Source organism: Aethina tumida, chromosome 2 (assembly GCF_024364675.1).
Source record: "Aethina tumida isolate Nest 87 chromosome 2, icAetTumi1.1, whole genome shotgun sequence".
Taxonomy (NCBI): Eukaryota; Metazoa; Arthropoda; class Insecta; order Coleoptera; family Nitidulidae; genus Aethina; species Aethina tumida.
In genome coordinates, this window is record NC_065436.1 from 3,654,415 (window position 1) to 3,673,489 (window position 19,075).

Genomic DNA, 19,075 nt, shown 5'->3' on the forward strand with positions numbered 1-19,075 from the left:
TCCAAAGGAAGTGTTCAAAATTACAATCATCCTGAAAACCTTCAACAATATTTTTTCTCAAAACACTCGATATCAAGTTGGTGTCTTTAAGAGCATCAGTTTTCATAAGTTGTTCTTCTCAATCAATCAAATTGAACGCTGCATCTTATGTAATAACACATCTACTTTGTTTTTCTTTATAAGTGGTCAACCTTACAACAATTAGTAAGACATTTTTCTTAAAAAACTCCTTCTTTGGACCACTTCTTGCATTTGCTACCACTGTGTCCTTTTCCTTCTAGCTCTTGAAAGATGAACAGTCAATGGTATATACAAAAATACAATTCAAAGATGAAAATTTCTTCGACCTTTGGCATCTAAAATAACACGTGTTGCTCATTTTACCAAAACTCCATTACTTTAATTGCCACGATCAACTTCGTCTATTACAGTTCAATATGAAAAAGGGGCGGCACACCATTACCCACAGCACGTCTCAACGATGCGGCACTGCTACAATTTTGATCACCATGTATTTAAGACGTTTTGAAATGTGATAAACCACATGGACTACATTTAAACGGTGTATTTTCACACGGGGACTCCACATACTATCATATCCACATTATGTGTGCGCCACAATAAATTATTATTGGGCAATGGGGCATTAGAAGGAGAGTAAAAAATGAATAGGCGGCCATTAGGTGGGAAATAAAAGGTGAGCAGTTTTGATTAATCGGTCGGTAACGGTAGTGCACATCCCAGTTAATCATTGTAATTATTTCACAGCTAACCGCGTTTTACATTCCCATAATTGAGATGAATAAGTAACAATTTTTGTGTCGACGATGGTAATTAGTGGTTTATCGGATTCTTTTTTTTTTCTCTCCTGTACGCTCCTTTACGTTTCTTACTACTTTGCAATCAAGTCGACCGATAATGGTATTTTTATTGCTTTTTTTATAAAATAACATACCAGTTATATTAATCATTTTTTTCTTATTATTATTTTATATTAATCGATTTCTACAGTATTTTTTTGTACGTGAGAATTTTCGGCGCCTCTGCAAATTTTAAGAGGCAACTTTTTATCATCTTACTGGTTTAATTTGGAAAATATTGGAACAAGAGACCTTCAATTTATTGCTACGGGTAATTACTGGAATATACCACGAACTTATCAGCAAAATTAGTTTACAAACATATACAGGTTACATATACTAAAATAACCTAACCTAAAAATAATCATATTGGCCACACTGATGAAAAATTGATACGTGTAATACGCAACTTTCTGCCATTAAAGTGGCATCCCTGAATAGACTATAAAGTTTTTTAAAAGTACATAATTTATGATATATTACACAGTTTCAAGTTAAGATATAATGATATTTCTGATAAATTTCAAGATATTTAATATTGTCGTCTGTGAGACTTTAGGAAAATAGTATTTTTCATAAGTAACTGTGACTAGTGACTATTTTAAACATAAATAAATCAAATATATAAAGTTCTGATACATTAAATTGTCTTAAGCTAAGATATAGTGATATTTCCGGTATATTTCAAGATATTTAACATTGCCCTCTGTGAGAATTTAGGAAAACAGTATTCTTCATAAGTAACTGTGACTAGTGACTATTTTAAACATAAATAAATCAAATATATAAAGTTCTGATACATTAAATTGTCTTAAGCTAAGATATAGTGATATTTCCGGTATATTTCAAGATATTTAACATTGCCCTCTGTGAGAATTTAGGAAAACTGTATTCTTTATAAGTAACTGTGACTAGTGACTATTTTAAACATAAATAAATCAAATATATAAAGTTCTGATACATTAAATTGTCTCAAGCTAAGATATAATGATATTTCTAATAAATTTCAAGATATTTAACATTGCCCTCTGTGAGATTTTAGGAACATAGTATTCTTCATAAGTAACTGTAACTAGTGACTATTTTAAACATAAATAAATCAAATATATAAATTTCTTATATATTAAATTGTCTCAAGCTAAGATATAATGATATTTCTGATAAATTACAAGATATTTAACATTGCCCTCTGTGAGACTTTAGGAAAATAGTATTCTTCATAAGTAACTGTGACTAGTGACTATTTTAAACATAAATAAATCAAATATATAAATTTCTTATATATTAAATTGTCTCAAGCTAAGATATAATGATATTTCTGATAAATTACAAGATATTTAACATTGCCCTATGTGAGACTTTAGGAAAATAGTATTCTTCATAAGTAACTGTGACTAGTGACTATTTTAAACATAAATAAATCAAATATATAAATTTCTTATATATTAAATTGTCTCAAGCCAAGATATAATGATATTTCTGGTAAATTTCAAGATATTTAACATTGCCCTCTGTGAGACTTTAGGAACATAGTATTCTTCATAAGTAACTGTAACTAGTGACTATTTTAAACATAAATAAATCAAATATATAAATTTCTTATGTATTAAATTGTCTCAAGCTAAGATATAATGATATATCTGATAAATTTCAAGATATTTAATACTGTCGTCTGTGAGTCTTTAGGAAAATAATATTCTTCATAAGTAACTGTGACTAGTGACTATTTTAAATATAAATAAATCAAATATTTAAAGTTCTGATACATTAAATTGTCTCAAGCTAAGATATAATGATATTTCTGATAAATTTCAAGATATTTAACATTGCCGTCTGTGAGACTTTAGGAAAATAGTATTCTTCATAAGTAACTGTGACTAGTGACCATTTTAAACATAAATAAATCAAATATATAAAGTTCTGATACATTAAATTGTCTCAAGCTAAGATATAATGATATTTCTGATAAATTTCAAGATATTTAACATTGCCGTCTGTGAGACTTTAGGAAAATAGTATTATTCATAAGTAACTGTGACTAGTGACTATTTTAAACATAAATAAATCAAATATATAAATTTTTTATATATTAAATTGTCTCAAGCTAAGATATAATGATATTTCTGATAAATTACAAGATATTTAACATTGCCCTTTGTGACACTTTAGGAAAATAGTATTCTTCATAAGTAACTGTGACTAGTGACCATTTTAAACATAAATAAATCAAATATATAAAATTCTGATACATTAAATTGTCTCAAGCTAAGATATAATGATATTTCTGATAAATTTCAAGATATTCAAAATTGTCGTCTGTGTAACTTTAGGAAAATAATATTCTTCATAAGTAACTGACTAGAGACTATTTTAAACATAAATAAATCAAATATATAAAGTTCTGATAACATTAAATTGTCTCAGTCTAAGATATAATTATATTTCTGTAAAATTTCAAGATATTTAACATTGCCCTCTGTGAAAATTTAGGAAAACAGTATTCTTCATAAGTAACTGTGACTAGTGACTATTTTAAACATAAATAAATCAAATATACAAAATTTCTTATATATTAAATTGTCTCAAGCTAAGATATAATGATATTTCTGATAAATTTCAAGATATTTAACATTGCCGTCTGTGAGACTTTAGGAAAATAGTATTATTCATAAGTAACTGTGACTAGTGACTATTTTAAACATAAATAAATCAAATATATAAATTTTTTATATATTAAATTGTTTCAAGCTAAGATATAATGATATTTCTGATAAATTTCAAAATATTTAACATTGCCCTCTGTGAGACTTTAGGAAAAAAGTATTATTCATAAGTAACTGTGACTAGTGACTACTTTAAACATAAATAAATCAAACATATAAAGTTCTGATACATTAAATTGTTTCAATCTAAGATATAATGATATTTCTAATAAATTTCAAGATATTCAAAATTGTCGTCTGTGTAACTTTAGGAAAATAATATTCTTCATAAGTAACTGTGACTAGAGACTATTTTAAACATAAATAAATCAAATATATAAAGTTCTGATAACATTAAATTGTCTTAATCTAAGATATAATGATATTTCTGATAAATTTCCAGATATTTGATATTGTCGCCTATGAAACTTTAGGAAAATAGTATTTTACATAAGTGACTGAGACTGGTGACCTTAACCATTAATAATTTGTTTTAAAATTAGTAATTACATATTATAAAATTTGAACAAAACCAAAAAGATAAAGGTAGTCGAGTAAACTTGGAATGGCAAGATAGATAAGAAAATGAGCTAAAAGTAGGATTATTTGTTATTTATTCACTTATACACATAGACAACAAAAGTTTTAACTTAGTAAAAGGGACAACAGAGGCGTGGCTTTAACAAAATGTTGTAAGTGGAAGTGGGTACAATAAAGCCTCCCCTTCTTGTTGTCCTGCCACCCCAAATCGATTCAACTATAATAAAAAAACTTGAACGTGAAGCAACAGGTCGAATTATCATAAAACAGGCAGTAAATGTGTGTTAGTGTACAAAGTGTTATTTTTCAAAAGTGTTCTACTTCTGTGGCCATCTAATTAGAAATGTACCTTTCCCAATTAACGTTAGGATAGTAATGTGAGCTACTTATCTGTAACTATTAAATTGATAAGTTAATTCAAAAGCTACGTTTTTTAATAATTATGTGACCAAGAGACATTTTTACATATAAACCCCATAAATGGGCACAAAAATTTAACATCGAAATAATTTAAATGGACATTTTATCATATTAGAAAATATTTTAATTGAAACACATGTTTTTCACATAATCATTTTCATCAGAACGTTCATTTTCCACATGTCACGTTAGAAATTAAAATATTATAAACCATCAGTGAATGCATAAAATTAATATTTTTTCAGTTAAGATTAAAATTTATAGGATTTATTAAAAATACAGTTTTTTAAAGGTGCTTACATCTGTTTTATTAGTCTTGCATATAATTAATTATTTAAATAATCCGATACGCCACCACGGCATAAATGTCCGAACTCCAATCAGAAGTAATGATTCTTTATCCAAGGAACAGGTATTTTTTACAGGTGTAAGACTTTTTTGATCTCTTCGAAGGAATTTTATGGATGGTTATGGACAGTTGGAAAATGTACAAAATAATCGTATTATACGACTGGTTTTTAAATTCGCAGTGTAATAATTATTAAGGCATTAAAAAAATTTTTTCTAAAAGACACTAATCAATCGTATTCAAATCATGACATATTAATTTTTCCTTTCATTTCAATGGGAATTACGTACGTACGTACGTTACAAAACGGGTTGTATTGTACTCACACGTTTGTAATGGAATTATGGATGTTTACGTGCATTATAACATACGTTATTTATAACCAGTGGATACTTCTATCGGTGTCTGATAATGGTTAATCCGTTTTATGTGTACTCCTATTGTGCCACAGAATTTACGAGCGTAATAACGTCATGTTAACTTGTAAGTATAATCCCACAGAAGTCGATGAGGATTTTATTGATGTTACTTTTTGTGTTACCGTTTGATTGCAGTGGTGGCTCCTGAGGTTTGAGCCTGGTGAGTCACTTTATATTATTCCATTTAATGGAATTATTTTGTGTTGGTTTATTCAAAATTCATACATTTAGTGTTAAAGCAAAAAAGAAACACTTAGAATGGTTACAAGAAATAGGAGCCACACCAACAACATCTGCACCAACAGAAGAGTGTTGAACAGATTTTTGTAAACATTAAATAATGAAAAATGTGTGTTTAATAGTTATATAGTGTAAATGGAACAAAGTTACTATCTAAAATATTAAGTACTGTTAATTAAAGAAAGTAGTTGAGGTATGTAGGTTAGAATTTTTATTCCTGTCTTCCAGGATGACATACCAACTCAATCTAGACTAAAATTGGCAAAACTTGGCAATAAAAGACAGAAACCAGGCCAAAAGGAAAGATGAAAGTGCCAAGAAGGAACCTGTTGGTAAGTTTTAAAGTAATTTAAAAAATAATTTATTAAATTATGCATAATTTTAGAAAAACAGGTTGTCCAAGCTGTTAAAGATGTAGCCCAAACAATTGGAGGAAATGCCAAAATAAATGAAACAGAGTTACTATCTAAATTGTTGAGTCCTGTTTCTGATAAATCCGTTACCATGAACTTAAGGTAGTAAATTTTGTATTATTTTTGAAACAGAGCTTTTATTTTGTTCCCCGTAGTGACATTGTAAAAGACATGAAAATAGACAGAGAAACAATAACTGAAACTCACCAATCAAGAGCTGAACAAGTGAAGAGGATGTTGCAAAGGTTCAAAGCCTCAGACAGCAATATTCCAAGAGAAAATAGAAAGCCAGTTAGGAGACCCACTACAAAACAACAACCTGAGGAATACACTGAAAAGATTGACTTGTTTGGAAGTGAACCTCTGAGAATTTTCACCAATAAATCGAATTTTAAGGATGGAGTTGAACACAAGACTTGGAATAACTTGTTTCAGAGGAAGCTGAGGTTGGCTGTTACACATCCACCTCCTAATTACTTCCAGCAGATAATTCTGTGGACACAACAAGGGAAAACTTGGAAGTTCCCAATAGATAATCAATATGGTAGCAAATTGTGTTATTTATAAATTTCTACCAATTCAAATGTGTGTGATTTTAGGAATGGATGAGGAGGAAAAGGTGTACTTTGCTGGATATGTATTTTTGGAGATGCATTTAGAGCCATGGTGTCCCAAAAAAGGTCCAATAAGGCATTTTATGGAATTAGTTTGTGTTGGTTTGTCCAAAAATCCATACATTAGTGTTGAGGCAAAAAAGGAACACATAGAATGGTTCAAAAATTACTTTGAGGACAAGAAGAAATTGTTGTAAGAAGTAGGAGCCATACCAACAACATCTGCACCTAAACAAAAGAATGAAAGTGTCAAGAAGGAACCTGTTGGTAAGTTTTAAAATAATTTAAAAAATAAACAAACAATTGGAGGAAATGTCAAAATAAATGAAACAGAGTTACTTTCTAAATTGTTGAGTTTGTTTCTGATAAATCCGTTACCATGAAGTTAAGGTAGCAAATTTTGTATTATTTTTGAAACAGAGCTTTTATTATGTTCCACATAGTGACATTGTAAAAGACATGAAAATAGACAGAGAAACAATAACTGAAACTCACCAATCAAGAGCTGAACAAGTGAAGAGGATATTGCAAAGGTTCAAAGCCTCAGACAGCAATATTCCAAAAGAAAATAGAAGGCCACCTAGAAGACCCACCACAAAACAACAACCTGAGGAATACACTGAAAAGATTGACTTGTTTGGAAGTGAACCTCTGAGAATTTTCACCAATAAATCGAATTTTAAGGATGGAGTTGAACACAAGACTTGGAATAACTTGTTTCAGAGGGAGCTGAGGTTGGCTGTTACACATCCACCTCCTAATTACTTCCAGCAGATAATTCTGTGGACACAACAAGGGAAAACTTGGAAGTTCCCAATAGATAATCAATATGGTAGCAAATTGTGTTATTTATAAATTTCTACCAATTCAAATGTGTGTGATTTTAGGAATGGATGAAGAGGAAAAGGTGTACTTTGCTGGATATGTATTTTTGGAGATGCATTTAGAGCCATGGTGTCCCAAAAAAGGTCCAATAAGGCATTTTATGGAATTAGTTTGTGTTGGTTTGTCCAAAAATCCATACATTAGTGTTGAGGCAAAAAAGGAACACATAGAATGGTTCAAAAATTACTTTGAGGACAAGAAGAAATTGTTGTAAGAAGTAGGAGCCATACCAACAACATCTGCACCTAAACAAAAGAATGAAAGTGTCAAGAAGGAACCTGTTGGTAAGTTTTAAAATAATTTAAAAAATAAACAAACAATTGGAGGAAATGTCAAAATAAATGAAACAGAGTTACTTTCTAAATTGTTGAGTTTGTTTCTGATAAATCCGTTACCATGAAGTTAAGGTAGCAAATTTTGTATTATTTTTGAAACAGAGCTTTTATTATGTTCCACATAGTGAGTGACATTGTAAAAGACATGAAAATAGACAGAGAAACAATAACTGAAACTCACCAATCAAGAGCTGAACAAGTGAAGAGGATATTGCAAAGGTTCAAAGCCTCAGACAGCAATATTCCAAGAGAAAATAGAAGGCCAGTTAGGAGACCCACTACAAAACAACAACCTGAGGAATACACTGAAAAGATTGACTTGTTTGGAAGTGAACCTCTGAGAATTTTCACCAATAAATCGAATTTTAAGGATGGAGTTGGAGAAGAAATTGTTGCAAGAAGTAGGAGCCATACCAACAACATCTGCACCTAAGCAAAAGAGTCTTGAATAAATTTTTGTAAATATTAAATAATAAAAAACATATATGTCTAATAATTCTGCTTTAATTACTATTATAATTTAAATGAACAAAAATCATTTTTGCTTTTGATAATACTCTGTATTACAACAATTTGGTACATTATTGGTAATTTATTAAGTGTCTTATAACCATGTTTAAGTAACATTTAAAAAATCAGTATTCTCTTGATATATTAGAATAAAAAATTGAATATAATTATAACAATTATAATAACAAATATGAGAACTATATTCTATTTACTTGTACCTTTTAATAAAATTAAATAAATCATTATAGATTTATTAAATTTATAATAACTACAAGTTTAAGTAACATTTTAAGAAATATTATATTTAATTCTATTAAAATTGTAATAATATATAATTCATGTTCTTTGTTTATAATATGATTCTTTTATTTTTAATTATTTTATATTTATGTATAATTTATTAAATCTCTTATAACTCTTTAAGAGTTAAGTAACCTTTTAAGAAGTATTATATTAAAATAATTAAAACATAGAGACAGAGATTATTATTATAGAATAAACTAAAGAAGCAAATAAAAATGAGTTTTTCTATTTTAATTTTTAATTTTGTACTCAATTATGTTTGTAAATTTTAATTGATGACTATGTAGAAATATTCCTTTACAAAGAAGTTGTAGACTGACGATCTACTAATTGATTTGGTGCTGGATGATGGCCCATTTTGTACTTTTCTGTTCCCTAAATAATTAAGACCCCCGTTCATACAACGGCAAATATCCGGAATATCAAAGTTGCCCTATTAGAGCAACAGGTGTTACTTTTGTTGCATCGAACAGGTGAAATAATACAACGTTCTAATGACCCGACACATCAAAACCCCTTTTATGTGCGACGGAAGAAAAAGGCACAAGCTCCATAAAAATCTTAATTAAAATAGTTCGAACTGCTCCCGACGACGCCGTACACTTTTATCGTTTCATAAAGATGGAATAAATTCTTCGGCCGACTCGAGACGTCGTTCAATAAGTCGGCACTTTTGTACGACGAAAACTAGAAAATCATCCGGCATTGTTGTGCCACGAATTATTTCATAAATATTTCGGATCGATTGAACTCGAAGTGGCGCAATTGAATGGATGGAATTGTTGGTTAATCTTTAAATATTGTTTTCTAAGACATTCCTCCGGGTTGGTTTGTGAATAATTACGATTAACAACCGGTTGAATGTGCGTCTAAGACAAAGGGTGGTACTTCTATTGAATTAGGCGAATTAAAATAGTTTCTGGCAACATTTGTGTGTGACATGTGTTCGTAAATAAATATAAATTACGATTTTATTGGGCACATTCTTTGGAACAATGCATAAATTCCAATGGAAGCTGAACTAATGTTCTGGAATTAATTTAATCTGTAAATTATTGATTAATTCTTTTGTTTTTTGATTAAATGTATTAAATAAAACTAGAATAAATAATCAATCATTTTACTGACATAACATTAATATTAAAAAATACATTTTTTGTGATTTTATTCTTTAAAATAGAATATAAATTAATATTTAAACAAATATAGAAGGCAAACCGACAATTAAACAAGCAATAACATTTTTAAGATAAATTTCAATGAATATTTTATACGTAAGTTCTCGAGAGGCACTTCTAAATGTGCCTCTTCGCGCCAATTCGGTTTGTAAGTAATCTATTTAGATCCAACATTTGCGAATGCGCTTTAAGCAAATTATAATATATAAAATTAAACTAACTAAAATCATAATTAATAAATTTCAAACATATTTATATTAATTGTTTAATATTATATATTTTAATATAATAAAAACTTATCTTATAAATGATGAAACGCAAAAGAAATATGAAAAACTTATGAATTAAAATATAAAAATTAATAGATTATATTGTATTAGTTTTAAATTGACAAATTTAATAAAAATTGAAAAATCTATACCAATTTTTCACCAATATACATTTTATTTTTAAGAACTTTTAATGGATAAATTAAAATATAAAATAAATATTAAAATGTTTTGGTACAAATTGAAATAAAAATGTTTCTATGTACTTGAATTAAATTTATATGTGAATAAATCAAATGAAAAAGAAATAAAAAATAAATTAAACTGTTTGTTTTATATCTTTAATAAATCTCATATTCTATAAATTAAAAATAATGGAGATTAAATTAAAAATCTGTTAAACTGAGAAGAGAATAAAACTAAATTAATAAAATTTCATAGTTTAAAATACAATAAGCAAAGAATTTCTAAAATCAAAAAATAATACTAAATAATTTCAAATATTTAAAATAAAATATTGGTTTTTAATAGATTTTAATTTGAAAATAAATAATAATTGGAAATCTAAACAGATAACATATATATAAAAAATATTTTGGAATGAAAATTATATTTAATAATTAGTAATTAATTAATAATTTATTAATAAAATGGAGAGCAGAATTTATCAATTAATTACAATTTAAAAATCTAAAAAAAATATTAAATATATAATAATAGATATATAATTATGGATTATACATATAGTTATAGATTTTAATTACTAATTGGTTATCAAAAAAATGCAGTAAATTATGATACAAAATGATATTAACTAAAATGTTGTTAATGTAAATGAAAAGAAAAAATGAATACATAATATTTATTAATTTATCGTTTTTAATTCATAATTTTATTATTAAGATTTCAATTGTGTCAAAAAATTACAATTTAAAAATATCAAATAATAATAATAATAATAATAATAAATAATAATCGACCAAATACTTAATATATTATTAATATTATATAATTATAATATATAAAATTAAACTAACTAAAAGCATAATTAATAAATTTCAAACAAACATATATTTATATTAATATTATTTATTTTAATATAATAAAAATTACAAAAGATATTTAAATGATGACACACATTTTTTTTAAAAAAGGATAAGAAATATGAAAATTAATTAAAATTAATCAGAAGATCAAAAATATGTAAAAGTTATAAAATAAAATGTTAAAAATAATAAATTATATTTTATTATACAGTTTTAAATTAATATATTTTTTAAAATTGAGTTTATACAATAAATAAATAAGAAAAATATTTTAAATTGAAAAATTTAACCAATTAAATCAAAAGTTGATACATTGATTGACTGTTTTAATTTAACAGAAATTTAGATCTTATACAACAAATATTATATTTTATATATTTTACTATATATATATATATATATATATATATATATATATATATATATATATATATATATATATATATATATATATATATATATATATAATAAAAAAAAGGATAAAAAATGAAAGTAAAATGTTAAAAATCATATCTCATTTTACAATTTTAAATTAATAAATTTGATAAAAACTTAAAAATACATTCAAAAAATATATATAAAATATTTTATAACGGTCAATTTACTAAATTATTAAATAAAACATTGATCTATGAACAAAATAATTTAAAAAACAGCAAATCTTAATAGCTATTTTTTCAATGGTAGAGGAGCTGAGGTGTGCCTCCAGCCAATGAGATAACTTCAAATACCGACACAAACGAAGTTCCGAAACATATTTCTCATATTTATTATTATAATTATATCTGTTTTTTTATTCTAATATACCAAAAGTATAGTAATGTGTACATTTATAAAATGTTACTTACATTAATAATTTAATAATAATAATAAAGTCCAATGATTGATTTAATATTACAGAAAACTACAAGAAAAGGTAATTTAATTTCTATATATGTTAATTAATTATTTTTTTTATTTTGCTAAGTGTTACTTAAACTCTATTATTACTTTTATTATTTATTATTAACATAATTGATTTAGTTTTATTGAAAACTGTAAATTAACAGAAAACTGAAAGTCTAAACCCTCATATGTCAAATTACACGCCAGACACTTCTGCTTAATCCGATGCAATTCATGTCGGTTAATTTCACCGGCCATTTAAAATGTCGCAATTTTGATCCCCATCCTTCTAACAGAACATTAATCAAAATTCCAACAGCAACGCCATATGCCGTTGGTTACGGCCCTGCTATCGGGCGTTCCATCGAAGGAGAAAAAATTAGTGGTGGTGCGGCACGCGACCAACAGGTCAGGTCAGTTCCAACCCCGGTACTGACGGGCAGCACTTCCTTATTGGGTCATAGACTTCGGTGGTAATCGCACATCCGTGTTGTGCCGTCTTTGAAAATGTGCCGCGTCTGATCACGTTTAATCCAATTAATTAATCAGTGATGAGTTGTTGAAGTTTTGGTGACGTGTGTGACCGTGGTTAAATCGTCAGGATGGATCTGATGAAGCCGTACGGCAACAGGTACGACTGCGGCCAGGACCTGGTGTACCATCCGAATTACTACAGTTCGTTAGCGCTGATAAACAAAGGCGAGCAGTACTTCAAGACGGAACCGATGAAAAGTGAGGCAAAAACGCCGGATTTATACGACGTGAACACTTACGACAGCTTCATCTCGGCGTCGAGCGAGCTGAGCTCGTTATCGGAACAAGACAAGTACACGTACGGCAATTTTAACTTCTTCACTTTGAAAAAAACCGCCTTCGACAATAATAACACAACGAGAGGTATTGAGTGTGCGGAGAAAAAAACGGGGCGCGTCAGGAAGAGAACGGTGGTCAGGGATAGGCCGGCATCGCCGACGGTTCTGAAGAAGCGGAGATTGGCGGCGAACGCACGGGAGAGACGCAGAATGAACGGGCTAAATGAGGCGTTCGACAGGCTTAGACAGGTTATACCCAATTTGGATGCGGAGCAGAAGTTGAGCAAGTTTGAGACACTTCAAATGGCCCAAACTTATATTGCGGCTCTGAGGGATCTTTTAGAAACATCTAGTATTGATAGGTAAACAGACAGCAATGTTATTACTTTTGTATACAAATAATGTGATATTTTTTAATAAATCTGTACATATTTTTATAGTATATACAATATCTACTGCGTGAAAATTTTAGATATCACAAAAATCTGTTTTAAACACCCATACATGTAATACCTCTTAGGTAACCCACTTCATATTGTCAAAACTAAGTTTACAAATGAGAAAAAATCTAGTCTATGTCCAAATATAGTAGTTTTAGACATTTTTCTTATGTTTTTGTATAGGATATTTTTTTAAGTTGTATATTTTACGAATGTGTGTTCCGTTTAGTCACTAGATTTAATTATTTTTAATGTACAATTCAGCTACTGATCTCGTACTTTACGACAATAGAGGAGTGTTTCCTTCACTTAGGGTCACGTTTTTAATACACCAGCACTTTGTAGGTTTTTTATGCAATATGTGTGTTCAATAAATTTCGTTTTGTTACATTTTGTTTCATTTACCTATTTTTTACTGTATATATTACATAATAAATAAGTGACTTTGTTTTTAATAAATCAAATACCATAAAAATGATAACTAATGAATATATTTTCTTTTAAATTTAAACAATTGCATCATAATTTATTTTTAATTAACATTATGCCGGTGGTGGCTACTCAGATGAGGCAGGGGAGGAAGTGCCTCACCTATGAAAATCATTTTATAACATCAATAAATATTAAAAAACACATTTATTATGTTTTTATTCTCTAAAATAGAATATAAATAAATATTTAAACAAAGATAGAAAGGAAATATGTTGTAAAACCGACAATAACAGTTTTATAATAAATTTCACTGAATATTTAGTGGGCAAATGCTCCAGAGGCACTTTTAAATGTGCCTCTTCGCACCAATTCGTTTCGTAAGTAAATCTGGATATTTCTATTTGGTTCCCACATCTGTGCATGCACTTTAACTACAACCGACACAAACGAAGTTCCAGAATATTGTACCAAATTATTATTAAATAATTTTTATTAATTTAAATTCTAATAGTAATTAAAGCAGAATTATTAGACATATGTTTTTTATTATTTAATATTTACAAAAATCTATTCAAGACTCTTTTGCTTAGGTGCAGATGTAGTTGGTATGGCTCCTACTTCTTGCAACAATTTCTTCTTTTCCTCAAAGTAATTTTTGAACCATTCTATATGTTCCTTTTTTGCTTCAACACTAATGTAAGGATTTTTAGACAAACCAACACAAACCAATTCCATAAAATGCCTTATTGGACCTTTTCTGGGACACCATGGCTCCAAATGCTTCTCCAAAAATACATGTTCAGCAAAGTACACCTTTTCCTCCTCATCCATTCCTAAAATCACACACATTGAATTGGTAGAAATTTATAAATAACACAATTTGCTACCATATTGATTATCTATTGGGAACTTCCAAATTTTCCCTTGTTCTGTCCACAGAATCATCTGCTGGAAGTAATTAGCGGGTGGATGTGTAACAGCCAACCTCAGCTCCCTCTGATACAAGTTATTCCAAGTCTTGTTTTCAACTCCATCCTTGAAGTTTGATTTATTGGTGAAAATTCCCAGAGGTTCGCTTCCAAACAAGTCAATCTTTTCAGTGTATTCCTCAGGTTGTTGTTTTGTGGTGGGTCTTCTAGGTGGCCTTTTGTTTTCTCTTGGTATATTGCTGTCTGAGGCTTTGAACCTTTGCAATATCCTCTTCACTTGTTCAGCTCTTGATTGGTGAGTTTCAGTTTTTGTTTCTCTGTCTATTTTCATGTCTTTTACAATGTCACTATGGGGAACAAAATAAAAGCTCTGTTTCAAAAATAATACAAAATTTACTACCTTAAGTTCATGGTAACAGATTTATCAGAAACAGGACTCAACAATTTAGATAGTAACTCTGTTTCATTTATTTTGGCATTTCCTCCAATTGTTTGGGCTACATCTTTAACAGCTTGGACAACCTGTTTTTCTAAAATTATGCATAATTTAATAAATTATTTTTTAAATTACTTTAAAACTTACCAACAGGTTCCTTCTTGACACTTTCATCTTTCCTTTTGGCCTGTTTCTGTCTTTTATTGCCAGGTTTAGCCAATTTTAGTTTAGATTGAGCTGGTATGTCATCCTAAAATACAGGCTATAAAAATTCGAACAAAGAACATACAAAATTACTTACCTCAACTATTTTCTTTAATAAATCATTCAACTTATGTACAGCTCCTTTCTTATTGGAGTCTTTCTCATCTTTATCATCATCTGACGATTTGTTCGCTATTGATTGTTTTACACATGTTGAGGGGCTCAAAAATGTTCGCGTTAGTGAAGTGTTTCTAAAATTATATTTAATAACATATATGTTATTTAGAAAGTATTATTTATTACCTAACAAATAAGTGTAGTTTATTCATGATTATAACCTAAAATATTCTAAAATGTGACAGGTGTATATTCAAGCTACTAGACAGTAAAACTACTGGCCTAAATATTCAAATACTTTCAAGTACATTTTGTTTGTAATTATTTATTATTTATTTATTCGTTAATTAAATATATATGTTGGTAACTGTATTTATAATAATTTGTATTATTATTTTCGCCGTATACTTTTAAAGACTTAAAAAATTATAATATTCCATATATGTTAGGCAACACACACTACATTAAAATTTGGAGGTTATATTTTACTGAAGATTAAAAAATAATTTAAATAAATTATTTAAATTTAGTTGTCATAACATTATAATATTATTAATTCTTTACAAGTCACCACAATAAAATGGATGACGAGGAAGAGTTAAGGACATTAAATGACTTCATTAATAAAAATAAAGACGATCAAGTAAGATATCTTCGATTATTATGTAGCTTAGCACAAATTGTATATTTTTTAGGATTACTCAGACGTAGAATTCGAAGACAGCGATGAAGAAGATGAAGAAGAGGTAAAATATTTCTAATTAGTTTGGCCATGATAAATACAAATATTTTTAGGCCCAAAGTTTCTCCCTAATTGATGGTTCGGATGATGATGACTTGGGGCTAACAGAATTTGAGACCTTAAACGAAAATAACTATTCAGTACCACCAGATGCGTCTTTAACTGCTGAAGAAAAACAAATAATAGACAATTGTACTAACCCTGAAGTTAGAGATGCACTTATTATTAATCGCCAGAAGAACATTCAGTTACTATTTTACTACAAAAAGATTGAAAATTTAATACTAGAATTACGAAAAACTATAAGTGAAAGAAGGGACAAACTGGAATTATTAAAACGCATGCCACAACAATCATATAATGGGATAATGAAAATAGTTGCTCCATATTTCAAAGACCACGACTCTTTCCCATGCAAGCCAAGTAGTGACTTCTTTCAAAAAAGGAACAACAATGAACTGTTATCTTATGAGATTTGCTCATCTTCACAGTGGATCTACTCAAACAGGAAAAAACAGAAATTAATGAAGGCTGTGAAAACAGAATATGCCAGGAATTTGAAAAACGAATTGAATGCTAAGATACATTCATTAAAAATGAAGCTGCATGAGGCATCACCAAGTGAAAAAAAATCTATAACAAAAGAACTGGATGTGGCCAAAAATGAGCTACAAGTTGTTCAAAATAAAAATGAAGTGTGTCCTCCTTATAAATCTGATAAGTACATTGACTGGGACAGAATTTCTGAAAATATTTTTAATGGTAATAATTTAACAGAGGCTGTAACTTACTTACTAGGATTAATAATTAATTTTATTTTAGGCAGACATAGTGGAACTGATTGTAAATATTTATGGCATTGTTATTTACATCCCGACATCCTCACTGATAAATTATCCAGGGAAGATAGTGACACACTCATTGAGCTAGTGGGTAAATACAATATGCAGAACTGGGATAAAATTGCTGAGGAAATGGGTGGCCAACGAAATGGCAAAATTTTAACAGGTATAACAATTAATATTTGTTGTGTCATTAATATTGTTTGAGTACATTCTAGGGTATTGGCTGTGTTGCCAGTTTATGTACCAACTACACAAATTTAAGAAAAACAAATTCACACCTGAGGAGGATAAAAAGCTTTTGAAGCTAGTTGATCAGTACAAAATAGGGGACACAATACAATGGAGTAATATAGCTCATTATTTCTCAGACCGAAACAGAAACTCCCTGTTTCACAGGTACACATATTTCCTGTCCAAGCAAAGCCTTAAAAAGGAACGGTTCTCTCAGGAGGAAGATGTGCTGCTGTTGATTCTAGTCGACCGGTTTGGCAGGTCGTTCACGAAGTGCTCTCAGTACTTTCCCTACAGATCCTGTAGCCAATTGAAGGCGCGATTTAACGCCAACCTGCAAGGCAGCATCAAGAAGGGCAGTTTCACCAAGGAGGAGGATGTAATTATTATGAATTTTGTGAAGCAACATGGTACGAAAAATTGGTCTGGTCTTTCAAAGCAACTAAACAGGGCCAGAGGGCAAATCAGGCAGCGTTATTCCATACTGAATAAATATTTTAAGAACAACCCCAATGGCTCAATTGATGATGTTGTTAGAAGAAATCATAAAGTGTGGGCTAATATTGACAGTTTTAGCTTTTTAAGGTACATACATAAAACATTCATTATTTTGATGTATGTCTGACTTATTTTATTTTTCCAGACATGTAGCTGACACCTTCAAAGGCCAAGACATACCATCTTTGGAAGAAATAAAAGAAGTAATTAATGGATTTAATACTGAAGGGACTAAGCCTAAGGCTGATACCAAAAAAAGTATTGACAATGACTTGATAAATTACTTCAGCAATTATTATAAATCAACTGTTTCCAAAAAAAATGTGTATTCTACTGGTTTGACCAATCTTATTGAAAATATTGACTATACACTAAATATTCTTGAGGCTAAACTAAACATTCCCGAATCTTTGGATCAATACGATGAGTTAGACGAAATAGATAAGGCCGTTTTAACAAACCTACGCCCTAAATATACAACTAATAATGGTCAATGTAAATCGTTTTCTAAAAAGCCTATAAATGAGTACTTTATAATATCTTTGATACCGCCGAATGTTAACACCATAATAGGCATGAGGAGCTTACTGATTAAATACGAAAGTTACAAGAATAACTCCAGTAGGGAAAAAATATTCAACTCCCTGCATTCTCCCGTTATTTATACGAAGGAGTCTGAGCGAATCTCCAATGAGTTATCACTAATGACTCCTGAAAATAAAAGGATTATGGTCAATAGCTGGAACACGTTTTACAAAAGATTCCTGACCATTTTTAAATGGTCTGCGGTGTTATCACTCGAGTCACCCTCGCAAAACTTACGTGAGTCGTGCAACACCTTTAGGCAAAAAATTCAGGCAGTCCAAGTGTATAAAAGGAAACGTCCACCTGCCAAAAATTCAAAGGCAAATAAGGTTCAAGTTGTGGAGCCTCCAGGCACGTCACAAAGTAATTATGAAGCAGTTAGTGCTGATGTTGAATGTGATGATGAATCGGCTGCTTCATGTAAAGAAGTTGAAGGAACAACTGAACAATGGGATGACTTAAGTCAACCCAGTTGTTCTTACCATTATGAAGATAATTCTGACCAATAATTATTAAAACATTACACCTTTGATTTGATTTACTAACTCACTAACTAACAATAAAATAGATAATTATTAATAAAAAATAATTTAATAAATATTTATTATACAAATGTCTTAATTCAACTAAAGTTGATTGAATTGAGTAATTTGTTCTCAAAATATAATTTTATTTTACTTTATTTTAAGGTATTTAAGTTGGTATTTATTTTTGTATGACCAAAGTTGTAATAAATTTTTTATTAAAGCTGGTTTTATTTATATTAACCACAATTATCATTAAAATTAAAAATTAATATAGTTAATATACAGAACAATATATGATTATAAGATTGA

General features: G+C 29.0%; 3 protein-coding genes and 1 pseudogene across 3 annotated transcripts; 3 read left to right on the forward strand and 1 right to left on the reverse strand.

Annotated features, from left to right (window-relative positions):
- Positions 1-5,431: 5,431 nt before the first annotated feature.
- LOC109603193 (28S ribosomal protein S31, mitochondrial-like) lies at positions 5,432-8,236 on the forward strand (annotated as a pseudogene).
- Positions 8,237-12,227: 3,991 nt separating this feature from the next.
- Positions 12,228-13,608, forward strand: LOC109603194 (neurogenic differentiation factor 4-like). Its single transcript, XM_049963025.1, has one exon. The coding sequence runs from the start codon at positions 12,571-12,573 to the stop codon at positions 13,144-13,146; it is 576 nt and encodes a 191-aa protein (XP_049818982.1). The 5' UTR covers positions 12,228-12,570; the 3' UTR covers positions 13,147-13,608.
- A 578-nt stretch (positions 13,609-14,186) lies between these two features.
- Positions 14,187-15,600, reverse strand: LOC109603203 (28S ribosomal protein S31, mitochondrial). The gene is made up of 6 exons (XM_020019682.2): positions 15,525-15,600; positions 15,319-15,472; positions 15,165-15,267; positions 14,982-15,111; positions 14,540-14,928; positions 14,187-14,485 (listed from the first exon to the last, which is right to left on the reverse strand). Exons 1-6 carry the CDS (start codon positions 15,548-15,550, stop codon positions 14,220-14,222), a joined length of 1,068 nt encoding a protein of 355 aa, XP_019875241.1. The 5' UTR covers positions 15,551-15,600; the 3' UTR covers positions 14,187-14,219.
- A 233-nt stretch (positions 15,601-15,833) lies between these two features.
- Positions 15,834-18,947, forward strand: LOC109603201 (uncharacterized). Its single transcript, XM_020019679.2, has 6 exons — positions 15,834-15,981; positions 16,034-16,084; positions 16,134-16,842; positions 16,903-17,088; positions 17,141-17,741; positions 17,800-18,947. The coding sequence occupies exons 1-6, from the start codon at positions 15,919-15,921 to the stop codon at positions 18,746-18,748; spliced, it is 2,559 nt and encodes an 852-aa protein (XP_019875238.2). The 5' UTR covers positions 15,834-15,918; the 3' UTR covers positions 18,749-18,947.
- Positions 18,948-19,075: the final 128 nt, after the last annotated feature.

Excerpts from the sequence above, each read along its gene's own strand:
- LOC109603194 (XM_049963025.1), top strand. The coding sequence starts at position 12,571 with ATGGATCTGATGAAGCCGTACGGCAACAGGTACGACTGCGGCCAGGAC.
- LOC109603203 (XM_020019682.2), bottom strand. The coding sequence starts at position 15,550 with ATGAATAAACTACACTTATTTGTTAG. Across the intron at positions 15,112-15,164 it reads TGTCAAGAAGGAACCTGTTG|AAAAACAGGTTGTCCAAGCT; the intron begins GTAAGTTTTAAA and ends GCATAATTTTAG. Across the intron at positions 14,486-14,539 it reads CCCAATAGATAATCAATATG|GAATGGATGAGGAGGAAAAG; the intron begins GTAGCAAATTGT and ends GTGTGATTTTAG.
- LOC109603201 (XM_020019679.2), top strand. The coding sequence starts at position 15,919 with ATGGATGACGAGGAAGAGTTAAGGACATTAAATGACTTCATTAATAAA. Across the intron at positions 15,982-16,033 it reads ATAAAAATAAAGACGATCAA|GATTACTCAGACGTAGAATT; the intron begins GTAAGATATCTT and ends TATATTTTTTAG. Across the intron at positions 17,089-17,140 it reads AAATGGCAAAATTTTAACAG|GGTATTGGCTGTGTTGCCAG; the intron begins GTATAACAATTA and ends AGTACATTCTAG.